This window comes from Musa acuminata, chromosome BXJ1-6 (genome assembly GCF_036884655.1).
Source record: "Musa acuminata AAA Group cultivar baxijiao chromosome BXJ1-6, Cavendish_Baxijiao_AAA, whole genome shotgun sequence".
Taxonomy (NCBI): Eukaryota; Viridiplantae; Streptophyta; class Magnoliopsida; order Zingiberales; family Musaceae; genus Musa; species Musa acuminata.
The window spans coordinates 10,911,234-10,932,093 of NC_088332.1; the positions used below are offsets into that span (position 1 = coordinate 10,911,234).

Sequence of the window (20,860 nt, forward strand, 5' to 3'; positions counted from 1 at the left end):
CATTGTTTACAAGTTCAGCAATCTTCAGCGAACACGTACGTGTAGAATCTTAGCTGGGCTGGAAACGGGCTTCAAGATGGCAAACTGGCATACAAGTCCCAGTGAGTTCTATGGCTGGGCTTTTAATGAAGAACATCAAAGTTGGAGGAGAACCACAAGCATCATGGAGAACGCACGGAAGAGCTTATAATACCTGACACAACTTGGAATATAGGCTCCAGGTAATGTACGAAGCAAAGCACACAGACTCGACAACAGACTCAGTACGCAGTACTTGTATCATACAGATGTGCTGCACATGTCCAAGCAAGCAAGCATCTGTCGCTGATACCGACCTATAAATATACGACACTGATATACTTAGATGGTCACACATTAAACTACCCTGGAGTGTATCATCTCCTTCCTGCATTTTCACAGAGCTGCTGCCACCGCCTGAAACCTTGGCTCCTTGGGGAGGAACTTCTGCTTCATATACACGTCCATGTAGTCCCCGAACACGAACTCGGGATACGAAGCACCAACCTCCCGGGGCTGGCTTGCGACAAGCTTGGTGGCGGGAGCAATGGTGGCCTTGAGGGAAGGGTTGTAGAAGGAGGCGATGGAGCGGCGGTTGCCGTGGGAGGAGACGAGCACGCGGTGCCACACGCTCTTGTACCGCCCGTTGCTGAGAACCTCGATCTGATCCCCGGTGTTGATCACGATGGAGTGCTTCACCGGCTGCACGTCGACCCACTTGCCGTCCTTCAGGATCTGGAGGCCGCCGACCTCGTCGTCCTGGAAGAGGAGGATGACTCCGCCGGCGTCGGTGTGGGCGCGGAGGCCGTCGACGAGGTCGAGCCGCGGGCAGGGAGGGTAGTGACTCACTTTGGTCCCGAAGAAGGGCTCGTGCTCGCCGTTTGCGGAGAATGCTCTGCTTATGTAGCCCCTCTCCAGTCCCAGGTTCTCGTCCATGGCTTCCATTACTCTCTCGGCTAACTTCCTCAGCTCTTTCCTGTACTCCCTCATCGTCTCCCTGAAAAGTTAGCCAAGAAGCATCAGTGACTCGATCCATTGAACTTCTCTCCTTTGATTCCTCGTCCTTGTGTTCTTACTTGAACTCAGGGGGATTAGATGGCCAGGGCTTATCATCTTGGAGGACGAACACATCCTCCCAATCGACGTCGTTCAGCCGCTCCACATTCCCTCCCTCACTTTCTTCCTCGACCAACTTGTTCAGCAGCTGCACGGGGTTTGATTCCTTGAAGCTCTCCTGTCGCAACTTGTAGCACGCAGAACAGACCTTCTTCACACGTTCAAGAAGCTCCACTGGAATGCCATGGTTCGCCAGCTGCAGATGCAAAACACTGGTTAGAAGACGTCCAAGAGAAGAAACCATTACACTCACCAACTGCAAGCTAACGAACCTGAAAGAAGCCCCACTCTTCACATCCATTAGCAATCTGGGCCAGGGTTTCAGCCCTCTCCTCGCCATCCACCTTCGAGAAATCAATGACTGGAATCATGATGCCTCAAAGCTACAGAAGACTGGGAAACACCTTTCTGCAATGGATGTGAAGGAATGGAAGGCCTATGGGGGGGTTTTTATAGTGCAAACATCGTGGATGTCAACTACTGGTTTATATCTAAAGGAAACCCGATCATCATTTCGGCCGCTGTTCTTAATCTGCTCCATGAGTCGGCAAGTGAATGAATTCATTGAACGTGCACTGGTCGTCTGATCATGTCACAGACTCCATCATCATCACCCCCATAACTCACGAACACTAACAGAGCTGGACCATTCCCTTTGTCATGCACATCCATGCCGCTCTGTCCTACGCATCAGTGACACCGCTGACAGCCCCTCACGTCTCTTCTCCACCCTGCATGGGAACAAGTGTTGTTGCTTGTTGTAGCCATCTGAAAGGTAGCTGCACATCTGCAGTGGTCACATGAGATAGACCATTAATTATTGGTGCTTCTGAGGCCCTCATCGAAACGTAACATTTGATCATTCACAGCATCTTGAGGTTGCTGCATTCGGTGTTCATGTTGGCAGTTGTCCGAGCATCCCGCTGCCGACTTCTCATGTGTCCCAAACCCCCCCCCCCCCCCCCGGCCCTCTTGACTTGTTCCGCTTCCAAACAATGATATCCCTTCCATCTTCTGCAGAGATGACTTCGGTGGATTAAAGAACAAATCATTAATTTCTACGTCAAATAAGGCTTCTGACACACAAAACTGGTAACACGTCTTCAGAATACACACACAAAACAGCTCATCCTCTGAAGAACAGCTGCAGCCAACAGAGAAGAGAAAGATACATTACTCTTACCTCAATGCATTTATTATCTGACGGAGAGAAGAAAGCCAAATGGATGCATCTACAGTAACTCTTACCTAATCCTGCAAACTGCCACCAGTTCTGCCGGTGGGTCCAAGTGCCCATCACCTTGGTTGCTGTCTCCATCGTCGTGAACTCATTCTTTGTGCTTCATTGAAGACTGGGATCCAAGAAGCCACGAAAAGAAACTAGAACAGCTGACGAGACAGTAAACTAGAAAATCCCAACCACAAGCAAACACCTTCTAGGCTTGGAGTGTATCATTCATTAGTCCACTGCAGCTCTTCCTCCGATGCAGTGTGCTGTTGCTGCTCTGAGTTCAATGTCTTCACTGCCCCATGGTTTAGGTTCAGTGTCTTCCGTAATGATTCATTCATGAAAAAAAAAGGCAGGAATGGATTAAAAAATTGCCCACTCTCTCATTTCAAGAACTCATAATAGATTGAGGACAGGAATTCTTTAATGAACTCAATCCATCAGATAGATATTTTTCCCATCATACGTTAGAGAAGAGACCAGAGCATCTATTTTTTACGACATCATGGCGATATTCTACATCATATTAATGGGACATCATCTGCTGTGGGATTTGGAGATCAGATTGGTGGTTCATCAATTAATGCTTTGTAGTGTAGTTGTCACTCCTACGGCAAGTAGTACATTGTAGGGGGACTGAAGGAGTAGCTTTCTTCTGAGCCGTTCGTATACTTAATTAATGTGCGGTTTTCCTAATACTTCACATGCCTCTCTGGTCAAACATTTGTTTGTTGAAGTCAGCCACGCGGCATTGCAATTGCAACACATGATTTGGTGGGCATTATAATATTGTTGGGCCAATTTGGAGCCGAACCCAATCCGAGTTGAGATGATTGAGGCTGGGTTGGGCTTGTTCAAGAAGACTCGATTTGGTTCGGGTTGGGTTGGGTTGGGTTGGGTCACTACCGCGTCAATCGAGAACATTTCTCGCTCGTCCTTCTGCAGGGAGGGAGCGGAAAGGAGCGGAAGACCTCCAAGCACCGAAAGAAAACCCATTTCGATCAACTGCGTCTCTTCCGGATCGAGATTGCAAGATTCCTCGCTGGTTCATTTAGAGAAGAGAAGTGAGATAGAGAGAAGCAGAGACCTTAATGATCGATGGCACCACTCCAGGGGTCGCCACCGTCGCGAGATTCTCCACCACCATCGGTCGATTGGTCGCTCGTTCTTTTGGAGATGGAAGAAGACGAAGGCCTCCAAGAATCGGAAGGAAACCCGCAACGATCAATTGCAGCGTTCCGGGGATTTCCGCAACGTTCGCCACGGCCGTCCATAAGAAGGAAGATTTTTCGCTCGATCTTCTGTGAATACGGATAAGGGGAGACTAAGACCTCCAAGAACCCAAAGAAAGCCCTCGATATGATCGAGTGCACCACTCCAGGGTCGAGATCGTCTCAACATTCATCGCCATCAACGATGAGTAAGATTTCCTCGTTCCTTCTTTACGAAAAGATAGAGAAAGCGAGACGGTACCTTTAATATGTACATTAAATTAAAGGTTTAAATCTCTGCCTGATAATAGTTTTGATTGGAATGATACATTATTGTTGTACGGAACTGAATTCCAATATGCGCCATTTGGTATCATCAGACAAAAGAATAGATACCTATTGGTACTGATATGAACTGGTAATGATCCTTAGTATTTGAAACCTTTATGTAAATGAAGTAACATAAGTAGTTACTAATGTTAACATCTTGTCTGCTATTAATTCTTCAACAGATAAGTATAGTAAGATGCATTCAGTATGAGTATGCAAAATCAGACATGCATGCTGATAGAAAGGAGGTGAAATGGGGGCAGGGGAGAGGGAAAGATAGGAGATGGATGCTGGGGTTTTAAAATTCTGATCGTTTATATGCTACCCTTAATATATATTTAAATGTGTGTGGAGTCACAACTTATTGGTAATTTTTATACTAGATGGATTTCAAACTGGGTTGCTTAGTGTATGCTTCACAAGCATGGTAGCTCTCCATGCAGGGTGAAATCTGACTAGAGCTGACTAGCACTACTAGCCTTTAAAGGTACTACCATTTACTTCATCCGGAACTCAATACCATCGGTATGTAAGTTTATCTGTAATAGTATTCTGATATGTTGCTTCGTTCCAGCTTCACTTGACTTCCACAAGTCATTTCCTGATGACATATTCTTCTCATAATGTTGGATTGCATCGTTATGGTGGTGTGCAATATCATCATGCAATGGCAAAATTTCATCTTATTGTTGGAGGTGTCAAGTGTACTCCAAATCATCTGGATTCCTCCACCTTGTTAGAAGTGTTACTACCTACATCGTGGTAGGCAAAGGGCTCGAATCTGGATGGAGAAGAGAAACAAAAAAAATGTCCTCCAATTACCAAGCAGACTGAGATACTCATGATGGAACAGACTACTTATTGGAATTAAACTTGTCAAGATATCATAAAGAGGTTTATTGTATTAGGAGGCGAAACACATTAAATGCCTATAGAAAGATAAACCAAATTGACTATTGGTTCTTAAAAGAGTCTCTCGGAAAAGAGTGATTCATATTAAATATAATGAATGCAATGTATCTATGGGAATTGTAAAAACCCCTTGTGTTGGGTCATGAAACATAGAGAGTTTTTGAAGTTATATAAAGTTTTTGAAGTTGTAGAGAGTTTTTGAGTTAAACATAAAATATTTTGTCTTGTGCTACTCTTCCTTGTGTGATAGCTCTATCTCTTCTCCCTATCTAATTGAACATTTAGTATTAGAGCTCAAGTTAAGTTATGACCTCTTCCTCAAGCAACATCCAACTCTAGATCCCTATATTGATAAAAGAAAATTATGATATATGGTGCATCCAAATGAAGGTTCTTTTAGGCTCCCAAGATGTATAAAAGTTTGTAGAATATGAATTTGTTGAACCAAGTCCAACAGAAGGAGCAATGAATGCAGAAGTAAGAAATCAACTCAAAGATAAAAGAAAGAAGGAGAAAAAAGCTTTGTTCATGATTTATCAAGGGCTTAATGATATAATATTCGAGATCATCGCTCCAGCAAATAATTTAAAAGAGGCTTGGGAAACATTTTAAAAAGTATTCAGTAGTGTGGACAAGGTAAAAAAACTTCGTCTACAAGTTTTATGAGCTGAGTTTGAAAAATTACAGCAAGGTACTTTTGAATTTATTCATGATTACTTATCAAAATTCATTTCTATTATTCATCAAATGAGACTAAATAGTGAAACTAAGATCTCTAGATCCAAAGTTTGATTTTATTGCTGTAGCAATTGAAGAGTCTAAATATTTAGAACAAATTTCTTCAGAACAACTAATGAGTCCTCTTCAAGTTCTTGAACAACGACTTACAAAAAGAGAAGAAAAATCTACAGAACTAGCACTACAATCCAAACTTACTCTTGAAAACAAATGTGAATCAAAATCTCAAAGAGGAAAAGGTCGTTGACAAAGAAGAAGAGGTGGCAGAAATCAAACCAATCAAGAATCTCAAACAATGAAGGTGATGGAGAAAATTATAGTCAAAGAGGCCGAGATTATGATCCAGGACATGATCGAGGCGATGGATGTGACAAAAATTATAAAAGATCTAAAATACAATATTATGTTTACAGAAGGTATGGGCACTACAACTTTGAATGTTAGTATAATCCGAACAATCAAGGTGATAAGATAAATTTTGTTGAAAAAAAAGGGAAGAACAAAAATCATATTTTGTTAATGACTTATGATAATTTGAACAAAGATCAGTCTATGACATAGTATCTAGATACAAGAGCTTCAAATCACTTATGTGGCATCAAAGAACTATTTTCCGAAATAAATATGTTATTTCGGCAACATTACATTTAGTGAGCTGTCTCAAAAACTAGTAAGAGGTAAAGGTAAATTTTTTCTTGGACTTAATAATGACAAAGAATTATGCATTACAGATATATATTATGTTTCTAATATAAAAAATAATATTATGATCTTGGGGCAATTGCTTGAAAAAATGTTATGATATTGAGATGAAAGATATGATTCTTTCAATTCATGATAAGGATAAAACAGTAATCTCACATGTGAAAATGATGAAGAATAGATTGTTTCCTTTACATTTATGCATTTTTGATAAGTCAAATTGTTTTAAAACTAATATTGAGGACAATTCTACATTATGGCATTTGAAATATGCTCACTCAAATTTTGAGACTTTAAAACTTTTATAGAAATAATATGGTGATAGAATAATCAAGAATTGATCGTCCATCAAAGTTATGTGAAGTATGTGCCATGGGCAAGCAAGAAAGAAAGGCATTCAAATTAAGAAAAACAAGAAGAGCATGACATCGATTAAATCTAGTACACTCGAATGTTTGTGGCCCTATCAGTCTAGTTTCATTTGGAGGAAATAGGTATTTTCTTACCTTCACTGATGATTATATTGGCAAAACTTGGGTTTACGAGTTAAAGGAAAAGAAAGAAGCTTTAAATAAATTCAAAGAATTTCAGAATTTGGTTCAAAGACAAAGTAGTTGTAAGAATAGATAGGAGTGGTGAATATATATCAAAAAAATTTGAAAGTTTTTGTAGAAATAATAAAATTTTACATCTATTCACCATGCCATATACACCTCAACAAAATAGTGTCTCGAAAAGAAAAAATAGGACTATACTTAATATGTTCGATACATGTTAAAGGAAAGAAGAATTCGTAAAGAATTTTGGGGAGATGTTGTTGCTTATGCAATTTATTTGCTTAACAGGTTTCCGACAAGGTAACTTGGTAATGTTACACCACAAGAAGTATAGAGCTTACAAAAATCAAGAGTCGATCTTTTGAGAATTTTCGGAAATGTTGCATTTGTCAAGATACCAGAAGAAAAGAGAACAAAACATAAGGATAAAAGTCAGAAATGTATCTTGTTAGTTAATGTTAAGAATTCCAATGGTTATAAACGCTACAATCCTGACACAAATAAGATTGTGATGTTAAGAGATGTTTAATTTGATGAACAACAGATTTGAAACTTAAAAAGTGATGAGTAGCATAAGAAAGCTATAGCTTCAGAAGAGGATGATAGAATACAAGCAAGCACCAAAGAGTCTTTGCCTGAATTATCACCTAGATTGGCTAGGTCACATGATTCAAGAATTCATATTGTAAGAAGGACAAGAACGATTCAGGAGCTATATGATGTGACTTGAAGGATTGATACTAACAATGATGAGCTTTCTTTATTTTATCTTTTTGCAGGACATGATCCATTAACCTTCAAAGAAGCTTGTAGAGAAGAAAAATGATGACAAGCTATGAATGAAAAAAATCGTGCTATTTCAAAGCTCAAGAATCCTACGGTGAGAGGTTAGTAGTGTGGTGTTGCTCCAAGTCAAGACAATGGCACTCTTTGTGGGTAATATTTGCAAGTCATGGACAAGGGAACATTTTATGGAGAAACTAAAAAACTATGGAGTTAAAAACAAGGTTTTTAATTTCGAATAAACTACCTGTATCGGGCGATACGTACCAGTCCGTACACGGACCGCCTGTTACCGGGCGGTACCTTTAATTGGGGTTGTTTCCGCCCCGTTATTGTCTTAAATCGAGCGGTGACCAAGGGAGAAGAAAGAAGAGGGAGAAGGGGAAGAAAGAAAAGGGAGAAGAAGAGGAGAACCTGGAGATCGGCGTCGCTCTCCCTCCTTGTCTGTCGGCGACTTCTCATCCGTGTGGGAGAAGAGTCCTCGGCGTTCCTCGGCGTCGCGAGGAGAAGAGAGGTGACGTTGCAGCGAAAACGTTTTTTTTAATATATATATATATATATATATACCGAGTAGTATATTGAAATATACCGCTTGGTATATAGTACCGTACAATATTGAACGAATCTCGAAACTCCGGTACGATATGAAATTTCAATCCTTGGTTAAAAATATGAAAGATTTGACCTTGGTTGAAGATACCAACAATATTGGAATGAACCGTGGTTTTGCGTTTCTGGATTTCTCATCATGCTCTAAAGCAATGGCTGATTATATGTGCTTGCAGAAGATAGATGTAGTATTTGGAGTTGATGGCATTGCTAAGTTTGCCCTTGCAGATTCTTTTATTGAGCCAGATGATGAAATCATGGCATTGCTTAGATTGCTTGCTGTATGGGATGAGGTTCTTGTAAAGGATTACCTGAAGAAATATGACATAATCGAGAAAGTAGAGCTTGCTCGTAATATGCCAGCTGCAAAGAGGAAAGATTTTGGATTTGTTACTTTTGACACCCATGATAATGTTGTTGCATGTGCTGAAGGCATCAATAATGCTGAACTCGTGGAAGGTAATGACGAGGTTAAAGTTAGAGCTAGATTATCAAGACAAGTGAATAAATGACTAATATACTCACAAAATGACTTAAATTTGAAATATTTCAACATCTTCGAAAGAAACTTGGCAAGATGAAACTGTTGAATCTCGGATTTTGATGATAAAATCAATTGATGGGTTATTTGATCTAATCCATATTATTGAGTTAAGTGTGCAGGATTAACTACGATAACCAGAAAACACAAAGCGAGAATACCGGAGTCAAGTTCGATGGACGTTTAAGAGTCCGAAGAATCGTCGGAGATGCTGCCAGAACCAACCGAGAAGAAATCGGGAACCTGTCGGAATTTTCGGAAGTTCGCCGAAGAGATCGTTGGAGGTTCACGGAGATCACCGAGAAGGCTCGGCTACTCATTAAAGTCATCACAAGTTCGGGAGCTTGCTAGAAGCCCGTCGGCAGAAAGTTCGTCGGAAAGCTCGCCAGAACAAGACTCGACGTTCGCGGTTGAAAATTTGCTTAGGATGTGTTTTGGTTATGTAGTCCACTTGTAATTAGGATTAGGATTAAGAGATAATCCTATATCCTGGTTAGGGGCCAACTGGGCCCAAAGTCAGAGTTGGTTTAGGCTAAACCAGCGAACTAGAGAGCCAAGATTGAAGCCCAACTAGTGGCTGAAAACACTGTAGTCGGGCTGAAAACACTGTAGGCGGTGGCACCGCCTAACTGGGCGGTGGCACCGCCCAGCACCCGAGTGCTGGGCGGTGACACCTCCTTGGCTGGGCGGTTGCACCGTCCAGCACCCGAGCGCTGGGCGGTGGCACCGCCTGGCTGGGCGGTGGAACCGCCAGCACCGGGAACCCTAAGAGAATTCAAATTTTGGAGCCCAAAATTTGAAGCCTCTTGAGGCCTATAAATACCCCTCAAATCTCAGCTGAGGTAACAATTTTTTGAGAAGCATTTTGATTGAGAGAAAAGTCTTAGAAAGTCTTAGCAAGTCTTGTTTTCAATTTGCTAGAGAGTTCTCCTCCTTCTTTCTTATTGAAAATTTGTAAGAGGTTGAGCTGCTTGTAAAAGGTTGTAAGAGGGGTGTTTACCCTTCCATTTCAAGAGACTTGCTAGTGGAAGGTGGGAGCCTCATCGAAGAGGGGCCTCGCAAGTGGAGTAGGTCATTTGACCGAACCACTCTAAAAATCGGCGTAATCTCTGGTTTGCTTTTTATTATTGTCATTTACATTACTGCAAATCTTCTTACTGCTTTAGTTCCTTATTACTCTTGCTGCGCAACTTTAAGAATACGCCTTCAAGTTAAATTTCTCAAGTTTCATTCTTAACGTACGAAAGATTTTGATTAAAATCGAAGTTTTAATCCGCTGCACTAATTCACCCCCCCCCTCTTAGTGCCGCTCCGATCCTAACAAGTGGTATCAGAGCAAGGTTATCTCTCATATTTGGTTTAATACCCAAGAGAGATGGCTTACTCCGGCATGCAAGAGGGTCATTCTATTGCACGACCACCTTTGTTTAATGGGTCGGATTACACATATTGGAAGACTCGCATGAGAATCTTCCTCATTTCTATGGACTTTGAGCTTTGGTCTATTGTCGAGAATGGATTTCAAAAATCTTCTCTTCCGATGAGCGAATGGAATGAATCGGAGAAGAAGATTTTTGCTTTAAATGCAAAGGCTATGAATGCCTTGTTTTGTGCACTAGACAAAAACGAATTTAATCGTGTTTCAATGTGTGATTCGGCTTTTGATATTTGGAGAACTCTTGAGGTCACTCATGAAGGCACTAGCCGAGTGAAAGAGTCCAAAATCAACATCCTTGTGCACTCTTACGAACTTTTCCGAATGAAACCAAGTGAGTCCATCGGAGACATGTACACCCGGTTTACGGATGTCATCAATGGGCTCAAAACTCTTGGTAAAGATTTTACTAACTTTGAACTAGTAACTAAAATCTTAAGATCCCTCCCTAAAAGTTGGGATCCAAAAGTTACGGCCATTCAAGAGGCCAAAGACCTTAAAGCATTCCCTCTTGAAGAACTCATTGGGTCTCTAATGACCTACGAAATGACATGTCAAGCTCATGACGAGCTCGAGAACCCCCTTCCAAAGAACAGGAAGGATATGGCACTCAAATCACAAGAAGACCACTTGAAAGGAACATCAAGTGATGAGGACAGTGACAATGACATTGCACTTTTGACTCAAAAATTTAAAAAATATTTAAGAAAGAACAGATTTAAAAATAATACAAAAAATAAATTTGAACAAAAGAAGGACCAAGTGATTTGCTATGAATGCAAAAAACCGGGACACTATAAGAACGATTGTCCTCAAGCCAAAAAGAGAACATCAAAAAAGAAGGCATTCAAGGCAACGTGGGATGATTCAAGCGCATCCGAAGAAGAGGAGTCCAACACCGAGCAAGTTGCTCATTACGCGCTAATGGCGTTAGGAGAAGAGGTATGTGATTTATTTAATGATGATTTATCTTTTGAAGAACTATCTATCGCTTTTCATGAATTATTTGATGAATGTAGAACTGTTAGCAAGAAGTTAAGTATCTTGAAGAAAGAGCATGCTTTGCTACAAGATAAGTTTGATAGTCTTCAAACTCCTCCATGCTCTAAGTGTGAGCACTTAGAAGCAATAAAAAATGAAAATTTGCTTCTTAAGGAAACCTTAAACAAGTTTAAGGTTGATAGCAAAGGATTAGATATGATCCTTGCACACAAGGGTCACATCGCAAATAGAAATGGAATTGGATTTGTAAAAGGATTACATCAAAATCCTACCACTTTCATAAAAGGACCTACATTACATGTTTCCTCTTATATGAAATGCAACTTTTGTTGCAAATCCGGACATATTGCCTACAAATGCCCATTTAGGAAGATTAGTTCACAAAAATTAATATGGGTTCCTAAAGGAACTATAAAGAATTCAATCATAAATAACAAAGTTAGTGGGTCAATTTTTGAGGCACCCAAAATCAAATGGGTACCTAAAAATCATCCTCTTTTGTAGACAAACCCACAAGCTAGGAGCAAGAGATGGTATCTCGATAGTGGATGCTCAAGACATATGACTGGAGATCCATCTCATTTCTCTATGCTCACTAGCAAAGAAGAAGGGTACGTTACCTTCGGAGACAACAACAAGGGCAAAATCATTGGCAAGGGAACTATTGGTAACAAATTTAATTTTTCCATTGATGATGTCTTACTAGTTGATGGATTGAAACATAATCTCTTGAGTATTAGTCAACTATGCGATAAAGGTTACATCGTTAGATTTGAATCAAATATGTGCATTATTGAAAAACCAAATCATAACATGACTATGATTGCTTTAAAACAAAATAATGTCTATACCATCAATCTTGATGAACTAAGTAATGAAATGTGCTTCTCCGTCGTAAATGATGATGCTTGGCTTTGGCATAGGAGATTAGGCCATGCAAGCATGAAAACAATATCTAAGATCTCATCTCAAGAATTAGTACGAGGAATTCCAAATTTAAAGTTTATTAAGGACAAAGTATGCGATGCATGTCAACTAGGCAAACAAATAAAAACAAGCTTCAAACCAAAAAATCAAATTAGCACTACTAGACCATTACAATTGATCCATTTGGACTTATTTGGACCAATTGATACAACAAGTCTAGGTGGAAGCAAATATGCTTTTGTGATTGTGGATGACTACTCTAGATACACTTGGACCTATTTCTTAGCTCACAAAAGTGATTGCTTCAAGTGTTTCTCTAAATTTTGTAAACTCACTCAAAACGAAAAAGGCCTCATGATTTCATCAATTCGGAGTGATCACGGTGGTGAATTCCAAAACCGTGACTTTCAAAATTTTTGCGAAAGTAATGGGTACAATCACAACTTCTCAACTCCAAGAAATCCTCAACAAAATGGAGTAGTTGAAAGGAAAAATAGAAACCTACAAGAAATGGCAAGAACTATGTTGAATGAACAAAGTTTACCTAAGTACTTTTGGGCCGAAGCCGTAAATACGGCTTGCTACATCATGAATAGAGTCCTAATAAGACCATCCTTATCCAAAACTCCCTATGAATTATGGAATAACAAAAAACCAAACATCTCCTATTTTAAAGTTTTTGGTTGTAAATGCTTTATTTTAAATGAAAGGGATGCTTTAGGAAAATTTGATGCTAAATCCGATGAAGGCATCTTTCTTGGTTACTCTTCCGTTTCTAAAGCTTTTCGGGTTTTTAATAAAAGAACTTTAGTAATTGAAGAGTCTATTCATGTAGTTTTTAATGAAATTTCCGATTTAAAGAAAAATGATTTTGATGATGATCTTGGCTTTGATAATTTGAATTTAAATGAACCCTCTCCTCAAAATAGCCATTTGAATGCATCTTCTTCCGAAATTTCTTTACCAAAAGAATGGAAGTATGTAGATGCTCATCCAAAAGAGCAAATTATAGGAGATACATCAAAAGGGGTTCAAACTCGTTCTTCTTTAAAAAATTTCTGTGCTAACGCCGCTTTCCTTTCTCAAATTGAACCTAAATGCATTGACGAAGCCTTAAAAGATGATTTTTGGATCATTGCAATGCAAGAAGAATTGAACCAATTTGAGAGGAATGAGGTATGGAAGCTTGTTCCTAGACCAAGTGACCACTTAGTCATAGGTACTAAGTGGGTCTTTAGAAACAAGCAAGACGAAAATGGTATCGTGGTTAGAAACAAGGCTAGATTAGTGGCCAAAGGTTTCAACCAAGAAGAAGGTATCGATTACGAAGAAACCTTCGCTCCCGTGGCTCGATTAGAAGCCATAAGGATGCTCCTTGCCTATGCTAGTAGTAATAATTTTAAACTATTTCAAATGGATGTTAAAAGTGCTTTCTTGAATGGGTTTATTTCCGAAGAAGTATTTGTCGAACAACCTCCCGGATTTGAAAATTCTCTTCTTCCTAATCATGTATTCAAATTGACTAAAGCTCTCTATGGCTTAAAACAAGCTCCTAGAGCTTGGTATGAAAGGCTTAGTTCCTTTCTTGTTTTAAATAATTTTACCAAAGGCAAGGTTGATACTACATTGTTTATTAAACATTTTGAAAATAATTTTCTTATTGTGCAAATTTATGTTGACGATATTGTGTTTGGCTCTTCGGATGAATCACTATGTGAATCATTTGCCAAATGTATGAGTCTTGAATTTGAAATGAGTTTAATGGGTGAATTAACTTTCTTTTTGGGATTACAAATCAAACAACTTAGTGATGGTATATTTCTTAACCAATCCAAATATACATTAGAATTGTTAAAACGATTTAACATGGATAATTCAAAAGCAATAAACACCCCTATGAGTACTGCGACTAAGTTAGATATGGATGAAAATGGTGAAAGTTTCGATCAAAAAACATATAGGGGAATGATAGGTAGTCTACTCTACCTCACTGCGACTAGACCGGATATTATGTTTAGTGTAGGACTTTGCGCTAGGTTTCAATCTAATCCTAAATTATCTCATCTTAAGAGTGTTAAAAGAATATTTAGGTATCTTAAAGGAACTTCAAATTTAGGATTGTGGTATCCAAAATCTGAAAATTTTGATTTAATAGCCTATGCGGATGCCGATTTTGGCGGATGCAGAATAGATAGAAAAAGTACATCCGGAACATGCCAATTTTTAGGACATGCACTTGTTTCTTGGACTTCCAAGAAACAAAATTCAGTTGCACTATCTACGGCAGAAGCCGAATACATAGCTGCAAGTGCATGTTGTGCACAAGTCATTTGGATGAAAAATACATTAGAAGACTATGGAATTCACTTTAAAAATATTCCCATAAAATGTGATAATACTAGTGCCATATGTCTTACTAAAAATCCAATTCAGCATTCTAGAACTAAGCACATCGACGTTAGGCATCATTTCATACGCGATCATGTCCTTAACAATAATATTGTTCTAGAATTCATTGACACAAAGCATCAATTAGCGGATATATTCACAAAAGCCTTGAATGAAGACCAATTTGAATTCATTAGAAGGGAATTAGGTATGTTAAATTGTCCCTAAACAATAAACTTGTTTGATTGGATTTTCCGTAAAGTTTTTCATCTTCTTTCCATCTCTCATTCCATATGACATGTTGTGAAATCTCGAAATCGACTTTGATGACTTGATAATGAATTTCAAGTTAGCGATTTGATTTAAATAAGTTTTATCTAAATCATAATCTTGATCTTGCAAAATTGGAATCACAAATAATATCTTTTGGCATTCATGAATTGATACTTACAAATATGAAAGTATTGGCATTCATGACTTGAATTTGATTGAAACATTGTATGCTTAAATTAATCATTCTCCTATGTTTCAAAAATTCTTTAAATGCCTTATGTGATGATTAAAAAGTAATGTTGAGATTTTCATGAATTTGACGATTTGAATGAGTTTGTATTCGAATTATGATCTTGACTTCGTGAAATTACTACTTGAATTTTTTTCTTATCCCAATCTCTCTCTTATACATCTACAATTTCTGTTATTCATAGGAAGAAGAGATTAGATAATATGAATGCATGCTGAATTTTCCTCTAAAATGAACTCTGCGTAAATATTTTTGCATACTTAATTTTCAATGATAAAATCGTTGTATGACAAAATATGTGCTTCAAGTCTCATTTTCCTTTTTGTTGATGACAAAGGGGGAGAAAAGTGATGACTTATATCATTCTTAATAGCATGACAAAATATGAATTGCAAAATCCTTGAGAAAAGTGATCGATCGATGATTATCTTATATGCCTTGCAAAATCCTTGAAAATATTGTAAGATTGATTGATCATATTGAATGCATGTCTAAAATGTATAATCATGCAATTCAAGTTGAAAATCTTTATCTCTTGTCATAGTAAAATTTGTCTCTTATCTTTCGACTTGAAAAAGATTTTCATCAAAGTTTCGCATTTACATTATGCTTAATGAGAATAACGATAAGTTCTACGGTTAGAGCTTATAGGTTTATACTTGAATTCAATGATGAAATTCAAGTGTTTTATCTTCTCATAATATGGCATATAGATAGGGGGAGTTACGTTTAACTCCGTCATCAATTGATTGTCATCATCAAAAAGGGGGAGATTGTTGAATCTCGGATTTTGATGATAAAATCAATTGATGGGTTATTTGATCTAATCCATATTATTGAGTTAAGTGTGCAGGATTAACTACGATAACCAGAAAACACAAAGCGAGAATACCGGAGTCAAGTTCGATGGACGTTTAAGAGTCCGAAGAATCGTCGGAGATGCTGCCAGAACCAACCGAGAAGAAATCGGGAACCTGTCGGAATTTTCGGAAGTTCGCCGAAGAGATCGTTGGAGGTTCACGGAGATCACCGAGAAGGCTCGGCTACTCATTAAAGTCATCACAAGTTCGGGAGCTTGCTAGAAGCCCGTCGGCAGAAAGTTCGTCGGAAAGCTCGCCAGAACAAGACTCGACGTTCGCGGTTGAAAATTTGCTTAGGATGTGTTTTGGTTATGTAGTCCACTTGTAATTAGGATTAGGATTAAGAGATAATCCTATATCCTGGTTAGGGGCCAACTGGGCCCAAAGTCAGAGTTGGTTTAGGCTAAACCAGCGAACTAGAGAGCCAAGATTGAAGCCCAACTAGTGGCTGAAAACACTGTAGTCGGGCTGAAAACACTGTAGGCGGTGGCACCGCCTAACTGGGCGGTGGCACCGCCCAGCACCCGAGTGCTGGGCGGTGACACCTCCTTGGCTGGGCGGTTGCACCGTCCAGCACCCGAGCGCTGGGCGGTGGAACCGCCAGCACCGGGAACCCTAAGAGAATTCAAATTTTGGAGCCCAAAATTTGAAGCCTCTTGAGGCCTATAAATACCCCTCAAATCTCAGCTGAGGTAACAATTTTTTGAGAAGCATTTTGATTGAGAGAAAAGTCTTAGAAAGTCTTAGCAAGTCTTGTTTTCAATTTGCTAGAGAGTTCTCCTCCTTCTTTCTTATTGAAAATTTGTAAGAGGTTGAGCTGCTTGTAAAAGGTTGTAAGAGGGGTGTTTACCCTTCCATTTCAAGAGACTTGCTAGTGGAAGGTGGGAGCCTCATCGAAGAGGGGCCTCGCAAGTGGAGTAGGTCATTTGACCGAACCACTCTAAAAATCGGCGTAATCTCTGGTTTGCTTTTTATTATTGTCATTTACATTACTGCAAATCTTCTTACTGCTTTAGTTCCTTATTACTCTTGCTGCGCAACTTTAAGAATACGCCTTCAAGTTAAATTTCTCAAGTTTCATTCTTAACGTACGAAAGATTTTGATTAAAATCGAAGTTTTAATCCGCTGCACTAATTCACCCCCCCCCTCTTAGTGCCGCTCCGATCCTAACAGAAACAAGTTTAAGGGGGGAGAATGTTGGAAGTAAACTTGTCAAGGTATCATAAAGAGGTTCATTGTATCAAGAGATGAAACGCATTAAATGCTTATAGAAGGATAAACCAAATCGACTATTGGTTCTTAAAAAAATCATTTGGAAAAGAGTGATTCATATTAAATGTAATGAATGTAATGTATCTATGAGGACTATATAAACCCATGTGTTGGGTCATGAAACATAGAGAGCTTTTGAAGATATAGAGAGTTTTTGGAATTATAGAGAGTTTTTGAGTGAAACTTTGAATATTTTGTCTTATCCTACTCTTCCTTTGTGTGATAGCTCTATCTCTTCTCCCTATCTAGTTCAACACTACTCCTTTTAACTTTTATACTTTCTTATTGTTTAATATAATTCATTGTTTTGATGCAATAACTTCATTTTTATGGAAACTTTGTTGCCCTAGAACACCCTGTGTGATATCTGTCACCAAGACTTGTGATTATGTTCGAGCCTTTCCTTCATCAGGTTCATGATTCACTATCATAATTCCTTTTCTTCATTTTGTTACTTAGTCCTGCCTTCCAACCTGGATGGAGAATGATCAAATCGGGAAGTTTGTCTAGTGACACATCATGGAATCAGTATTTACTTATCTGTTTGATCTTTTCAATATTAGTTATGCCTTAATTTACCTAAATATTTCCAGATATTTGCATTGTGCTCCTCCAAATTCTGATTGCATCTTATACACATTCAACAGATGTTGTGAGCTGGCCATCCTTGTGAGTTGACCTGACACCCTTGGTCATATTATGTACATATACATATACAATGGTATTTAGATCTCCCCTTGATTTCAGTTTTGGTAAGGTGGTATACTGACCGATGTCATTCAGTATCACTAAGAAAAAAAGAAAAAAATGAATATTGACAAGTATAAACCTATATGGTCCGTGGCCAGACCTACTAGGTCAGACCGATAGATACCTGTTTGTATCTACTGATGCAACTGAATTTGATTCCTTGCATATTCACACATCCTGATATATGAATCGACACACTTACATGTGTATATATAAATATGTTTTCCATGTTAAATGTTTTCAAGTATATCATTTACATTTCCATGACTCGTAATGTCCTATGTTCTTAGTTTAGTTGACTGTACCGGAACAATTCAGACCAAGTTCAAACATGGATGAACATCCACCTATCATCTGCTTGATTATCTTCTTGAATAAATTATGGAGGATTGGTTGTTTATGTTCATACAGATATCTTTCAAACTGACAGCTCACATGTTTTGGGCTCTTAGACCTTATCTGAGTGTTCCCTTTTTCTGCGACCGTTGTGCTTTAGGCTTTTATACATTCTAGAGAGGTTACTTCTGAACTCCATCTTTTGGCTGCAGGTAGGGTATATATTTATGCTTCCTTGTAAAACTTATCATTGACTAACATCCAGATGTTGCTAGAAAGCACTTTACCTCTTATGATTTGCCTGATGTGGTAGTTAGACAGTCCTGTGAATGAAAAAAACATGCTGTCAGTTCGATTGGGTGAAAGAATTTGATGTAGAACTATTCCAAAAGGTGGGTTAATGTTCACAATAAGTGCCTTTTCCTAAAAGACTTGTGCAGATCTCTTGTTCTGTATGCATTGAGATGTATGGAAGAGTCACTTGGTCCTTTCATAACAAGGTCTGGATATTACCACCTAGACCGTTCAGCAAGAATAATACTTGGGGCTGAACGGCAACAAATTTGGTAGATTGAAGGCAGATTCAAAATCCAACCATTCCAGTCCAGGTTACCACACGATTCCATGCAATTCCACAACAGAAACAAGGCCTGTTGATCTTTTAGATACAACACTGGAACAGAAGAGACTCCTGCCTTGGTACATAAAATCTGCTACAGGATCAAAGAGCATTTTCGGGTATCTACGGAGTTGATGGTCTGTAGAAATACATGCTATGCCTGATTGATAATTTGGTCAATGACAACTTTTCTGAAATCTAGATTCTGTTATAGAAACCAGTCAAACAAAGTATAATTATTTTGACTTGTCCCTTTTGAAAATTCTGTACCTGACATCACCTAGTATCAGTGCCACATCAATAAACCAGTTGAATTTTAACAACAATGAGCATATGGTTGTAGGTCTATAAAGATTTTACATGTCTTCTTGTTGATTTCTTATAAGGATTACATAATGATACTAATAGTATATTGTTTATAAGTGGTTGATTTTATAGTAAAGGTTGAGCATAGGAAATGGAGTCTTGATATTCACACAATCAGACATTATGAAGCCCAAGTAGGTTTTGGCAAAAGAAAAATTAAACAAGTCTGTAGCATAATGATAATCTAGGGAGGAGGCTAAAAATAGATGCAGAGTGAACAGCCTGGTTGTAGATATAAATTTAGGTGTTTCTGATAAAATCTTGAATGTGTGGCCAATGACCATAACATCATGAGTTTGGTGGTTTTGGGATGACCATAAAAGTGAATGTAAATTGTTGTAGCCTAGTTCTGTTGGCAAAGATTTGAACATGGAAGATCAATCGAGTTTAGCAAACAGGCAGTGAGTTATTATCTTCTCCTTATTGTTCACATCTTCTTTAAAGATGAAAATAATTCATGCCAATCTTATGACCTCTAGTTATATATTTGAGTGCATTTTCTTTTGAAGAATTTATAGTTAATATGTTTATCTTTGAATTCTTTCCACCTGGAATTTCTCCTGCAGTCTTTAAATTTTGAAATTTAAAATATCAATTTGTGCATTTTCTTTAACCTTTATATGGTTGGATCACATCTGCGGTTGCTACTAAGATATTCCTTATCTGCCTAGTTCTTGAAATCTTTGTGCATGAATTCTAAGTAGCGACATTAACAGGTTCATCGTCTTTAGTTAGAACTAAGTGTTTCTGTACATAATCATCAAGTCCCATAAAGAAACTGCTTGTGATGTATATATGGTCTTTGTCAGGTGCTTAAAGCAAGCCTTCTTTCTATGCAGGTCCAGAAGCAGCCGATCCAGATGGGTGAATTTTACTTGAGCAATATTCTATTTCACATTGTAATATATTATTGCATAAGTGATAGGCCATTTGATGTATTGTTGCATAAGAGATCCGTATAGGTTTTAGTTCGAGTCGACGAGATATACGGTATTTGATGTAATGAATTTTTTTTAATTTTTAAAATATTTTATTTTATATTAAGGTGTACAAATTATATGGTGTCGTTGATGCAAAAAATAGAACGCTTCTACAGCTAAAATTGTTCGACAAGCAGAATGCGTCATGATGACCATAATATTTGTCTTATCAACGAAGAAAGATCTCAATTGGAGGTGAGGGAAAAATTGGTGGACGATTCCAATGAACGTCCTTCACTGAAGTATTGTTAATGGGCTCAACAATCAAAGTTAAATCCACAGATTAATGGGCTTGTTATTATTATTATTATTATTATTATATTAATGTATGTTTAATATTTTTATTTTTATTAAAAAATATGTTTAGAGATTAATTATAAAAAATGTTTATTGGAGCCTTGTGAATATATATATATATATATATATATATATATATATATATATATATAATTCATAAAGATAAATATGAATAACGTTATTTGCATTTAATTGATGCATACGATTTTGCCACCCAATTAAAGTCAACCCTAACATGGCATCGTCTTTTAGTTGTTTACGGACCGTATACGATGCATGTTCTTTCTTAACTCCAATCTGACGTATATTTATATTTGTAGTTGATTCCAGAATAATAGAGCTGCTTGATCGACCGATCG

General features: G+C 38.2%; 1 protein-coding gene and 1 long non-coding RNA gene across 4 annotated transcripts; one reads left to right on the plus strand and one right to left on the minus strand.

Annotated features, from left to right (window-relative positions):
• Positions 1-194: 194 nt before the first annotated feature.
• On the minus strand, positions 195-1,566 carry LOC135676216 (1-aminocyclopropane-1-carboxylate oxidase-like). Its single transcript, XM_065187141.1, has 3 exons — positions 1,407-1,566; positions 1,095-1,330; positions 195-1,015 (listed from the first exon to the last, which is right to left on the minus strand). The coding sequence occupies exons 1-3, from the start codon at positions 1,503-1,505 to the stop codon at positions 415-417; spliced, it is 936 nt and encodes a 311-aa protein (XP_065043213.1). The 5' UTR covers positions 1,506-1,566; the 3' UTR covers positions 195-414.
• Positions 1,567-3,290: 1,724 nt separating this feature from the next.
• Positions 3,291-20,264, plus strand: LOC135676217 (uncharacterized). Of its 3 annotated transcripts, none has more exons than XR_010514192.1 (3): positions 3,291-3,782; positions 4,287-4,390; positions 20,064-20,264. It is a non-coding gene; the product is annotated as an uncharacterized LOC135676217 (long non-coding RNA). The 3 variants fall into 3 exon arrangements; XR_010514193.1 differs by lacking the exon at positions 20,064-20,264 and adding an exon at positions 4,478-5,040; XR_010514194.1 differs by lacking the exon at positions 4,287-4,390.
• The last annotated feature ends 596 nt before the right edge of the window (positions 20,265-20,860 follow it).

Bases quoted from the DNA above. Each gene is read 5' to 3' on its own strand.
- LOC135676216 (XM_065187141.1), bottom strand. From the start codon at position 1,505: ATGATTCCAGTCATTGATTTCTCGAAGGTGGATGGCGAGGAGAGGGCT. The intron at 1,331-1,406 runs GTTCGTTAGCTT...TTGCATCTGCAG, and splicing joins AAGAGTGGGGCTTCTTTCAG to CTGGCGAACCATGGCATTCC. The intron at 1,016-1,094 runs GTAAGAACACAA...CTAACTTTTCAG, and splicing joins TCTAATCCCCCTGAGTTCAA to GGAGACGATGAGGGAGTACA.